General features: G+C 38.7%; 1 protein-coding gene across 1 annotated transcript; it reads left to right on the top strand.

Moving 5' to 3' along the window:
- The first annotated feature begins 2,752 nt into the window (after positions 1-2,752).
- On the top strand, positions 2,753-4,707 carry LOC111322929 (uncharacterized). The gene is made up of 4 exons (XM_022926165.2): positions 2,753-2,926; positions 3,082-3,242; positions 3,387-3,471; positions 4,116-4,707. Exons 1-4 carry the CDS (start codon positions 2,857-2,859, stop codon positions 4,397-4,399), a joined length of 600 nt encoding a protein of 199 aa, XP_022781900.1. The 5' UTR covers positions 2,753-2,856; the 3' UTR covers positions 4,400-4,707.
- Positions 4,708-13,517: the final 8,810 nt, after the last annotated feature.

A 13,517-nucleotide genomic window follows, 5' to 3' on the forward strand; every position in this document is an offset into this window, starting at 1 on the left:
ACTCCTAGTAGACTAGTGAAAGATATATAGGTGCTGCTTGAAAGCCGCGTGAACCAAATTGGAATTTGATCGGCACGATCAAATGTTGACGTCTGCGCACAGCCATTCCACAAAAAGCAGGAGACCTTTTTCCAGTTGGAAAAACCTAGAACTTGAAAGGTCTGGAACTATGAGATTGACGCTGCGTGCCGATATTAAAAACTGTGTGCGAGCAACTTCTGAGATTCTGTCTCAGTGATGACATCAAGTACAATTGGTAAGATTTTATCAATTTTATCACTTCCTTTGTCCATCGATCGATGTAATCCAGGTGACGCGAGCATTTCATTCAGACTAATCACCTCCCTTTTTCACTGAATTTGAAGTTCTACGGCAAAGCCATATCCTTTTCTCCTTTCGTTGTTTCACCAACAACATAAGTTTGAAGGTTGATCAAGTTAACGCTTGCCATAGTATGAATCGAATTAGCTGTTGTTCTGCGATTTTACTTGTCAAGTTATTTGTAGCGTCTATTGTTAACTTGCGTTTTGTCGATAAGCTAACACGTTTAATTAAATTATTTCTAGCTTCATTGATTTAACTGCAAGTCATGGACCAATGTTTTAATTCCATAATGATCGAAGTTCAGGGTGGTAAGTCAGGTTTCGCAGAAATTTCAAATTGACATTCTGCTTTCATTTAACTAATCCTCTCTTTTAAAGCTTCTAGTAGCCTTATCATTTAACCTTGAAGGTCTGAATTTTGCATATCTGCGTTTGGTCGGAAAGAAGATTCGTGTTCGTCATACCCAACTGATTTTATAGTAAACGAAACAGTCAGTCTCATTAGAGTCTCATTGACTTTTTGATCAATCCACTTTTACTTATACTTGATTTGACAAAAATTTTTAAATGTTTTATTTGCACTTCTTAACACAAAAAGTTTGCAGTGCTTCAGAAGATGTTGCTTTACATTAGAGATTGCACCATAAACAAAATCGTTACGATGACACGTTCTTTTATTATAACATTTAATGAAACAAGTTGCAAATCATAGAACAGACAAGTGGCTAAGGAAAAGACAGAAGGATACCATGCATGTGAAGTAGCTTTCGCGAAAATTGTGATTCATTAAAGATATGGAATGGTCAGCTATTCAAACTGAGACTGTTTGTATAAACATGAAAGGCTGCGTCAAGCAAACTGAAGGATTAAAAAAAAAAAAAAAAAAAAACCACTTGATTAGGGAGAAAAAAAGGTCTCTGTTTTCCCGAGAATGTATTTTTATCCAATCTGCCATTATGAATGAAGCGCTTTTTTTTCTAACGCACTAATGTATTCTAGGCGAGTTACTCGATGTTATCAATTTCCATCATGATTAAACAAACGTAATCGTTTTTAAAATCTGCTGTTTCGGGGATACGTTGACGATTTGGTAAAACATATATGCAGAGTTCATGTCGAATATGCATTCAAAGTTTTTATTTGATTTTTCCGATTGTCAAGGTATCTTTTTTTATCATTCAAAATTATGTCTGCTTGAAGATGAGTCAAAGGCGCCATCTAACGAGGTGGCCGGAGTATTATGAGTATTATGAGTATTATGGTATTATGAGTATAATAATATATATGAACTTCATATATACATTGTATTATGAGTATAAGTTCTAGTCTTTAGGAGAATCTATAAAGACACTGATTTTAGTTTCCTACATATGTAACGTTTTTTAAGTCGCCTTTCACAGCGGAAGACCAGGGTTTTTGAAAATTAGTTTTGTGAATTTAAATGAATTTTCACGTTACGTTGGTCACATCCCACTGATCTAATGGCAAACATATCACGGTGCCACGCTACAATCGGAACTGATATGAAAACTTTCTGAATTAAATTTTATTTCAAAAAGCTTTCTTTATCTATCTTTTGATTTTATGATTCTGAGCAGCTTAGTGCTACTTACAAGCTAAACTTGATCTACAAATTAAACTCTAAACAAAATTGTTCATAGGGACGTTTCGTTTGAACTAGACGGAACATCGAATTAATTATGGACCAAATAAGAGGCCAAGAAATACCAATAGATGAAGCCTTTCTGCTATGGCTGAAAGTTTTGAATCGGGAAAATTACTAATGTCAATTTAAGAACAATTTTTCGTAATGGCTTAGAAAATGCATATTTTCCGGGTTCAATATCAGCGTCAAAAGGTTTTTTTGTTTGAGGTATTTCATGTATCCGGTAAAAAGGTTTATTGAAACAAGAAACTGGGGCACTGTGTTTCCTTCACAGAAAAGTAGGTCCGACGGTAAAGTTTCTTTCAAAGTGGCAACTCAGGAACAATTCCCTGACATTTTATAATTATTTAGAAAATTTCATATCCATATATTTTGCCGATACATTTGAATTTATTGTGTTTTGCAAAACAAAGATTCGCAGTTGAAGTTAAATGTTTTGATATGCTTGATTCAACTTGCATTAATCCTTACGAGCAAATGAGAGCCAACAGTTCCCACTTAATCAAAGAAATTTGTTTTTGATCTGCCTTTCTTAAAGAATAATAACTTCCTCAGATTCTGGAGAGGGAGACTTCATTGTCAATTGTCTCATAAGTTAAGTTTTTGAATTAGTCAAGAAGTCTATTGTTAAAAGATAGTTATGTCACAAAAGTTTTCGTCTTCCTTGCCTCAAGGCTCTGCCAAGACTTGTAGGCATTCGTCTTATTCACGTTCTTATTAACATAAATATTTATCTCAGTTCAAAAATAGCATTCAGTCGTAATCGTAACAGTATAAATGTTGTATCGGAGTCACTGTAAGTTCAGTCTTTATTAGTCAAAGCACGGAAAAACAAACGAGCCAGTCACCCACAATAACTGATTCGAGATGGAAACTCTTCGTGGATTGAAGTTCTTCGTTCTGATGAGTATTTTACTCGCCCAGTTTTCCTTTTACGGTTGGTTAGCAAGCTTACGCGCACACTTTTTTCCTTTCGCGTGTGTGGGTTTAATTTCTTAACATAAGGAATACAAAACCCATAGTCTTTAAAAATGTAGGGTTTCAGAACGAACGAGCCTTAAATATTTTCTTGTTTTCGTGTTTTTTTTACAGACGCCAATGAGAAGCTTCAAATGACGCTTTCCGAGCCCTCCAGCTTTAAACCTCCCAATGCTGCGATATGCCCCATGTTGAGGAAACTCGAGAATCTTGGCTATAAAAAAGAAGAAAGAACATCGGTGAAGAGGCTGGGAAAAGGTGGACCGGATGCTGAAGTAAGAATCATGCATTGTTAACTTTATCAAAAATGAAACATCATTAATCGTAACAAGTCCATAGAGTGTGTTTACCCTTCACAGCACGTATCGGGGTACAAGAAAAAACTGTGCTTAAAATCAGTCTTTCCTTTGCTTCTCCAGAAAGAGGCTTATTATTACAAATTGGTGAATTGCTCAGAGAAAGCCTTGCTTGAAACTGGAAAGGAATTGAACTCATCTATTCCAGGTACTGATAATGAGTAGATCTGTCTATGCTTGGTGAGAATAATTGCCGTCGAAGTAAGGGTGCGTAACAGTTGACGTTATCCAACTGGACTTGAGAGATCCCACCTAAAGGAATTTATAATTGGCCATCGTGCAAGTGCATGTAGTAAAAAATCCAGTTTAAAGTAGGGCATTTGCCTTTAAGCCTGATCCTCAAGGGAGGGAAAGGGGAAATCGATGTGAGGAGAAGAAATGAAATTTGCCTCCCGCTAAGTTTTTCATACTTTCGGCTTTCGCGAGAAAATTGGTGAGTCATGTCGTTTTTTTTACCTTATTCGGCCATTTGAAATAACAGGAAAGAAACCAGCGTGGCTGATTTTGTAAAACGTCTTCTCACATATGAATCTCGGTATTTTTAATTCCTGCCTTCCTGATCATCTCTTAGAAGGAGGGAAGGAGAATTTAAGCCTCTTGGTGGCTACTGCGTGTAAATCGAATGTCTCCAGACATGATATTGTACAAAACTAACAAATTAATGAAAAGACAAATCAAACAGAAATGGAGTATTATGAACCTTCAGGATCCTTTGGGGGCAATAATTGCTTGAGAAATCATGCGAAAAACGAATTATTCATAACATCATACATGTATTTGTTCCTCTTCAAGGTTCTTTTGGGAAGGAAATGACTCGCGAGGTGGTTAAAGAAGTATCATTCAGGCGTTTGAAAGATGATAACGGAATGTGTAAAGTGGGTTTGGTGGTTAATTTTAGGGGAGGCCAGGACTGCGATAATACGGAGCGTAAGAAGACTGATCGTTCCCACCAAAGTATGAAGACGAAAAAGAGCCCTATTCCTCGAGAGGCTGAATTAAGCAAAAGAAGATTCCGTTTCCGTGTTCGTATAAGAATTAGAATCAAGGTCAAAGTCGCTGTGACCGTAAAAAAATAGTTCTCGTCGTAAGAGGAATGATTCATGACACGCGCACATTTAGAATGGCACATTTTTAGAATGGCCTTTTGAACGACTGTATGTTTTTTTTTTTTGTAACTATTTCAGTAGGGCTGAATGGTCTTGTAAAACCAAACTCACGTTGAATGACGGTGTATATGACGCCCTCAGTGAAAGAGGATCGCAGATTTGTGTGTATTCATTAATCTATTTCTCATATTCATGTTATCCGTGATGAAACTGCTTGTAACGTCTAAATTATGGGGGCAAAATGTGTTGTAATAAAATGAGTGTTTAAATGGAGCAAAGTCTTCCTTCTGGTTTAACTGCAAAGATAAAATGTAATAAATTTTTTAACTGTAAAAAAAAGGTTGTAAAGAAGCTTAAGAAACTCGTCTGGTTGCTTGGACAATACTCCCAAAAGTGAATGATCAGCCCTTCGCGTGACACTTACAGAGCTTAAAAATTTGTCGATCCCATCTCAATAGTATTGAAGTTGACGATAAGCTCTAAACGAAAGAGAACGCAATTTTAATAACTGGAAGGAAGGGGGTGGGCAGTGGGGGAAGGTGGAAGGGGGAGAACCTAATTAAATGTTTCCAATTTCAACTCGTTGCTTGCGATCAATAAGACAATAGCGAATCAATTCAAGAAAGCGTCCCAGAATCCCTTATACCTTGAAGTTTCTCAACAGGAGGTGATGGCATACAGTGTCAAGGGCCTTACTTAAATCTTCAGACTCGCAGTAATTTTTTTCTCATCTAATGCTTCTCTCCTATCCTCAGTAGGGCTGTACAACACAATTTCCCTCCCCCCCTTAAGAAACCAGAGCTTGAGAGTATGTCATAGAGTAGGGGACGTTGTACAAAGGCTGGATCCAGTAACATGGCAGTCGTCCAAGTGATAAATTGGTGTTTCACTTTTCGCTGGTCTTGTTTTTACTTCTAATATGAAAAGAGGAGCAGCTAGTGCATCTGGACTAGCACCATAATTTGAATAATTTGGATCCTCAAAAAACGGCAGACTTGGGTGTCACTGTCAGAAAACTTGCATAAAACCAATATTGGTTCTTTCTTAAATTTGTGACCCGTCATTTTGGTGTTCTATGGAACACCTTCAGCAAATTGCTTAAGAGTGGCTGCTTGTCAAGATCGAGAATCGCCCGTCAACGATCCTTTTGGAAAATTTTTCCCTTTTTGCCCAAAGATATCCTTTGGTAAACTATTTTCAAAGGTTTACGCTTTGAAGTTCCAGCGATCTTTAAAATTTTTATAAATTTGCGAAAATCTTGAAAACGTACGGTGGTTTTCGGTTATCCGGGAAGGAGTCTCCGCATAGCGCACCATTAAAAATTAACTGCTAAAACCAAGCCCCGTTGAGGGCTTAAAATGAAATCAATCAGCACCAAGGTCTGCACGATATGAAGACAGCTATTCTTATCCATCGCTACTACGTTAACTTCTTTTGACATATCGCGATTATCTAAGCCCTCTAAAGAACATCCACATATACATCTTATGCCTCGAAAAATGAGTGATATTTCACGCGGTAAAAATGTATCTGGTACCTAATTTTTCTGTTTTTAAATTTATATTCATGCTATATTGCTATTTCATATTCACCGTGCAACGTTTGGTGCTCGGAATCGCACTGCTTCCGACTTAGGAAATGCCTGAAGTGTTCTTGACTTGTTCTTTTTCTTGTACTTGACTTGACTGTTCTTGACGGTTGAACTAACCGCCTCCCGGTTAGCTCAACCGCCTCCCGGTTAGCTCAATTGGTTAGAGCGCTGGACTGTTGTGCGGGAGGTCGAGGTCGATGGTTCGAGCCCTGGCCGGACCAACACTCAAGGTCTTAAAATAACTGATGAGAATGCGCTACCTTTCTATAATATCAAGAAATAGATAGACATTCTAGTCTTCTCGGATAAGGACGAATAAACCGTAGGTCCCGTCTCTTGCATCTATTAATTAGTTAATTTGGTTAGGCAGGGGACGTTAAAGAACCCACTCACGAGATTAAAGTGATGTGGTCTGGCCTGTTTACTGGGAATTGGGGGAGGAGGCATCTTGAAATAAGTTTCCTTCGATTGTTTTGTAAACTGCTGATGCAGTCCGGCCAAAGTCCCCCGAAAAGTGTTGTGATGCGCATTTGATGATATCCACATGTTCATTTGGGCAATATAAATATTGAATCATTATTATTATTATTATTATATTGAATTATTATTATTGACTTGAACGAGCAAAATGATGCAAAGTTTGTAAACAAAGCACTATCATTTTAACAGTTGATCTGATGAAACGGCCACATTAGAAAGAAATTAGTATACTTCCACCACAGTGAGCTACTTACTACTTGATTCCATAATGTCAAATTCGGTTTTTTTTTATCTGTTATTTTGCGAACTCATTTTCTGTAGATATGAAATGAATACATAGAGAGGCGAAATATAGTAGGCTTTTGACCTTCAAGTAAGTAAATATCAAAGTAACGCAACGTAACGCCAGGTATCTACAGATTACCTGACTATAATGGAAACGTGGCAATTAATTCATTAAATATGCACATTTCCTTTAATTCGTTTTTTATAACAATTGTTCCTTTATACTCCTCCTATAGAACGTCGATCACTTAAATCAAGGCAAGAAAAAGAATCAAGATTGCTCTTCATTTTAGCAACTCAACATGTTGAGAGTGCTAAAAATATACATGTAGCAACCAAAACTGAGATAATGATAGAATGAGTCGTTAAATTTAAGAAATAAATATTGCTACGTTAAAAATTTAGTAGTTTGAATGGTCTCATCTTAGTCATTATGCTAAGGTTGGCTACTAGATAAGTGAATTTTATTAAAGATGTAATGACCGAACAGTGAGGGTAAATATTGGTGTAATCGTCAAGGAAAAACAAAACAAAACGAAACAATCCTAATAACTGTACATCCATTTATATGAATAAGATAATTAACAAATGGTGAACGGCATAGCGTGTACTATTGAGTTATGGATGCACGCGGGAGGTTGCTAAGCACGAAAGAAGTGTAAGAGTCGCACGAGGCGATAGCTTCTTGAGTGCTTAGCAAACCTCCCAAGTGCATCCATAACTCAATAGTGCACGCTATGGCGTTCACCATTTGTTTTATAACATAACATTGACACATTGGAAGAACAGAAGTCCTTTTATTGAGCTACATCGCAAAAAAATGTTCGTGTAGTCTTACATAACAAGAGAAAACAAGTGTGCGAAAATTCATTCATAACAACCGACTGCACACCAGCAACTCGATAAAGTTTAATCGCGCTTCCTGAAATACCGACCAAAATCCTCTTTTTTATATGTGCACGATCCTTCGCAGTAAAGCACTATTTGAGCAATAGTGAAAATCAGACCTGAAAAAAATTTCAGGCCTGTACGGGATTCGAACCACTGACCTCTGCGATACTAGTGCAGCGCTCTACCAATTGAGCTAACAAGCCAACTGGGAGCAGGCATCAAATTAATTCGACATAAACCCGTAGATTGATAAATCAAACAACAACAAACATATGAAACATATGTATGAACTGCGGTTATGAAACGTATATGATGGCCTGCTCCCAGTTGGCTTGTTAGCTCAATTGGTAGAGCGCTGCACTAGTATCGCAGAGGTCAGTGGTTCGAATCCCGTACAGGCCTGAAATTTTTTTCAGGTCTGATTTTCACTATTGCTCAAATAGTGCTTTACTGCGAAGGATCGTGCACATATACGTTTCATAACCGCAGTTCATACATATGTTTCATATGTTTGTTGTTGTTTGATTTATCAATCTACGGGTTTATGTCGAATTAATTTGATGGCCTGCTCCCAGTTGGCTTGTTAGCTCAATTGGTAGAGCGCTGCACTAGTATCGCAGAGGTCAGTGGTTCGAATCCCGTACAGGCCTGAAATTTTTTTCAGGTCTGATTTTCACTATTGCTCAAATAGTGCTTTACTGCGAAGGATCGTGCACATATACGTTTCAGAACCGCAGTTCATACATATGTTTCATATGTTTGTTGTTGTTTAAAATCCTCTTTATAAGCTCTGTATCCAACAACCGGTAAAAGAGCTCAGCAGAACTATGAACAAACTGTACTGTGGTGTTTACCTTTTGTTTTAGTAACATAACATTGAAACATTGTAACAAGGGTTGCCTTTTATTTAACAAATCTTACGTGATCAGAAAAAACAAGCGCGCGCGGAAAAATAGTCTTAGTATTTGCTCACGTCAGCAGCATACACCCATGCTAAATTAAGCAATCAGAGCGCGCGCTTTGCTTTAGTTATGTTATAATCAGTAACTGACGATTAAGAGCGAGTCTCCGTTCATTTTTCCTCTTCTTCCCTTTCTAAGTCTGCTAAACTAAAGAGAAAGTCAACTTCATGATGACTTTTGGCAAACACGGTTGCATTGATTCGATAGTCTCCTTTGCCTCGCTAAAATTACTATCCTCCCGAGCTACTTGCAAATCAGCTTCATCTGGAGGCAATCTGTGAGACTGTGAGGAATTCCGATGACTGGAATAGTCGTGCACCATCGGTGCCCCAGACTTGCCGCAGTGCTTCTTTTAAGCCGAGTCTTTAAAAAAACACTAGTGCAGCTGTCTTGACGACATGAAGAAATCCCTGGTGCCTGGCCATACTCCATGGAAGCATCAGAAGATGCTTCTTTAGCCACATTCTTCATCTATTGACGATCTGTGGTGTGTACTTTTAAAGGAACAGAAATCTCTCGCGGAAAATGACAACTACAGTATCTCTTTTACGACGAAGATTGCTGTCCATGACAAAGATTGCTGGCTTGTCGTATCGCCCACAAACTGCTTTAAAAAAAGAAGAAAGCAAATCAGTTAAGTGATATCGATTACCATATCTAGCAAGAGAATATAAACAGTTCGATTCATAATCTCGCGATATCTAAATATAGATTAATCAATTAATCATCAATCAATTGATCATCAACCCCTCACACGAAAGAAAACGTCGGCGAAAAGCTCATTAATAGTTGATAGAGTGGAAAGATTTCTCACAAATGCACTTGAAAGAATATGATCAAAATTGTGTTATTACGTATGTTACTATAATAAGAAACCGCCCCTCTATGCTTGGCAATATTTAGTTCTTATTAACCGAGCGGGAGGTCTGTATGGCGAATCTTGACCGAGGTCGCCAGTACAGACCGATCGCAGTGAGGTCTGTACCAGCAACCGTGGTCAAGATTCTCCCATACAGACCGACCTAGCTCGATTAATAAGATTTTTATTATATGGCTGTGTCTTATAAGCCAATTTTTTATATTCTTTGTACCTTTTTTTCTAGACCGGTCTAGATGTCGGTCTAGACGGGAAAATCTAGACCGCTTTCAATATTGATTTTAGCCAATCAAATTCGTGAATTCGGTAGTTCCCAGTCCTTGTGAGACAGCCATATAATAATGACCTGTATTAATCCAAAGCGACTAGGCCAAAGTAGTGAAGTTGTAGTCCAAATCAATTGATTTAAATCCAAACCTGTTCTACGAATTTCTTTCTTTTATAGATTTCCACTAGGCCCTCGCTATTTTGACTTACACCTATATGGGCTGCACAATCGGCATAACAAAGCACCAAACTCTCTCCTTAACCTATGGTGCTCTCAAACGAAGGTTTTGTCACAGTCTTCACTGGCAACAGCACTTTTATAGAATTCACAATAGCCTTCCCTTCCGTAGCCAGGAGATATTTCTCCCCTTAAAAAAAGACGTCTATTTAGGAAACCTACCGATTTCTCTCTGATTAAAGCACAACTCACCCTCTACTCAAAAAGCGCAGCTCTCTCTTTAATCAAAACACAACTCTATAAACAAAGCACAGCTGTCTCCCTACACCAAACGTAACTCTCTTCTAATCGAAGCGCCGCTTTCTCCCTAATCATAGCACAACACTCTTCATAAACAAAGCACAACTCTCTACATAATTAAAGCATAGCCATGACAGGAAGGAAAATGCGTGCACTGTAAGTACCCCCCGTTGCCCCATACAAAGCCTTAGAAAACTTTTCTAAGGCTTTGTATGAGGACAACGGAAGGTACTTTCAGTGCACGCATTTTCCGTCCTGTCATGGTCTACCTAATCAAAGCGCAAGTAAATACATAATCAAAGGACAGCTGTCTTACTCATCAAAGAATAGCTCTCGCCCTATTCAAAGCAACGCTTTCTACTTGGTCAAAAAGCAGTTCTCTATCTAGTCAAAGTAAAGCTCTCTCTCTAATCAAAGTACAGCTCTCTCCCTAATTGAAGCGCACATCTCTTCAAAATCAAAGAACGGCTGTATTCCTAACCTAAGTGTAGCTCTCTCCCTAATCAAAGAGCAGCTCTCTCTCTCAAGTCAATGCACAACTCTCTTTCTAATAAAAGCGCAGATCTCTCTCTAATTAAAGGCGCAGCTCTCTCTTCAATTAAAGTACAGCTCTTTCTCTAATCAAAGTGTATCTCTCCCTCTAATTAAAGCACAGCGCTCCCAGTAATCAAAGCGCAGCTCTCTCTCTTGTTAGAATGCAGCTCTCTCTCTAATTAAAGCGCAGCTCTACCCGAATTTGCAGCGCCGATCTTTTGACAATTAAAAAACAGCTGTCTCCCTAATCTAAGTGGAGATCTCTCCCTAACAAAAACGTAGCTCTTTTTCTAGTCAAAGTGCAGCACTCTTTCCCTAATCAAAGCGCAACTCGCTCTCTGATAAAAGCGCAGCTCTCTTCCTTATCAAAGTACAGCTCTCTCTCTCTAATTAAAAGTGCAGCTTTCTCTCCGAATAAAGTGCAGCTATGCCTTTTTAATCAATCGCAACTCTCTTTCTAATAAAAGCGCAGATCTCTCTCTAATCAAAGAGCAGCTCTATCTCTAAGCAAAGCGCAACACTCTTTCTAGTAAAAAGCGCGGCTCCCTCTCTAATCGAAGTACAGCTCTTTTTACAATTAAAACACAGCTCTCACTCTAATCAAAGGTGCGGCTCCCTTTGTAATTATAGCACTGCTCTCTCCCTAATCAAAGTGCAACTCTTTCTCTGATGAAAGTGCAGCCTTCTCCCTAATCAAAGTACTAATTAATACGCAAGTCCTCTTTCTTCTCAAAGCTCAGCTTTCTCTTCAATCAAAGCACAGCTCCATTCCTAATAAAAGCGCAACTCTATACCTAATCAAAGCACAGCTCTATCTCATATTGCAGCGCAGCTATCTCTGTAAAGAGAGCTTAGGCCTATCATTTATCAAAAGACACAACAGTCTCTAATTAAAGCACAGCTTTCTGTAATCAAAGTATAGCTTTATTCTAGTTTGAAGTGCAACTCTTTCTTTAATCAAAGCGTAGCTCCTCCTCTAGTCAAAGCGCAGCAATTTCCCTAATCAGTACAGCTCTTTCTCTCTTTCTCTGATCAAAGCGCAGCTTTTTCTATAATCAAAGCGCAGGTCTCTCCCTAATTAAAGTGCAGCTCTATCCCTAATCAAACGTCAACTCTGTCTCTAATTAAAGCATAGCTCTTTCTCTAACCAAAGCGCAGTTCTCTCTTTAATCAAAGCGCACCTCTCTCTCTTGTCAAAGCACAGCTCTACTCTTAATCAAAGCGCAGCTTTTTTCTCTAAAGCGCAGCTCTCTCCCTAATCGAAGCGCAGCTCTCTCTCTAATTGAAGTGTAGCTCTTTCCCTCTTCAAAAAACAGTTCTTTCTCTAATAAATTACTTCAAAACGATCCAGAGACAAGCACTATCTTTTCGCAGTCTCCGCTCATTTCATTCAAACGCGACAAAAACATAGGCAATTTTTTGGTCAGAAGTTCTATTCAGACTAATGACCAACCAGGCACTTTTAAATGCACTCGTGCACGATGCAAAACATGTCCTTTCATTCACAACACTGATAAAATATTGGGACCTAAACGATCCATTAAGATCACCGATCACTTCACGTGCACCTCCGCCAATGTAATCTATTGCATAACTTGCACTTATTGCAAAAAGATATACATCGGCGAAACAGGCAGAAGACTAGGTTACCGATTCCGAGAACACCTTCGAGACGTGGAAAGGAATGACAAGGACACATCGAAACCAGTCGCTAGACATTTTAATTTACCTAATAATTTTAAGCAACATATGGCAATCTGCGGTCTTTCCTTGCACTTAGGTAGCACGGAAAGCCGTAAAAATCTTGAACAAAAGCTCATCTTTCAAACCGGCAGTCTAAATCCCACAGGGATCAACGAACGCTTTTCATTCCACTAATTTATTCATGGTTTTCTCGTTGCCATGTTCCCACCAATAACGTAGCTCCATTTTCCGTCTTTAAAAGCACACACAACCCACAATTCCTCTATTCGCTCCGACGAAGGGCTAACGCTCGAAACGTCAGCTTTTGTAATCGTTACGGTGGCCAATTTACCATTTCAACTTTGTTGATATATCCAAATTATTTCTTTACTCCCACCGACTCAGCCCCAAACAGTTTCTTTAAAAACTATCAGCCTTTCTCTAATAAAAGTGCAGCTCTCTCTCTTTATTCAAGGCGCAGCTCTCTCTCTAATCAAAGTGCAACTCTCTCTGTAATTAAAGCAGAGCTCCCACTCCTATGAAATCGCATCTCTCTTTCTCTAATCAAGGTACAGCTCTTTTTCTACTGAAAGCGCAGCTCTCTCCCTATTCAAAATACAGCTATTTCTCTGATAAAATTGCAGCTATCTCCAATCCTAGCTCAGCTCTCTCTCTAATAAAAGTGCAACTCTCTTTCTAATCCAAGCGTAACTCTCTCTTTATTCAAAGCGCAGCTCCCACTATAATCAAAGCGCAGCTCTCTCTAATCAAAGTACGCCTCTTTCTCTTATCAAATCGCAGAACTCTCTCTAATCAAAGCACAGCTCTATCCCTAATCAAAGTGCAGGTCTCCCTCTAATCAAACCGCAGCTCTTCTTCTAATTAAAGTACAGCTCTTTCTCTGACCAAAGATCAGCTCTCACTGATTAAAGCACATCTCTATCACTACTCAAAGCGCAGCACTATCACTAATCGAAGCGCACCTCTCCATCTAATCAAAGCACAAATCCATTCTTAATCAATGCGCAGCTTTTTCTGTA

The sequence above is a fragment of the Stylophora pistillata genome, chromosome 4 (genome assembly GCF_964205215.1).
Source record: "Stylophora pistillata chromosome 4, jaStyPist1.2, whole genome shotgun sequence".
NCBI classification, from domain to species: Eukaryota; Metazoa; Cnidaria; class Anthozoa; order Scleractinia; family Pocilloporidae; genus Stylophora; species Stylophora pistillata.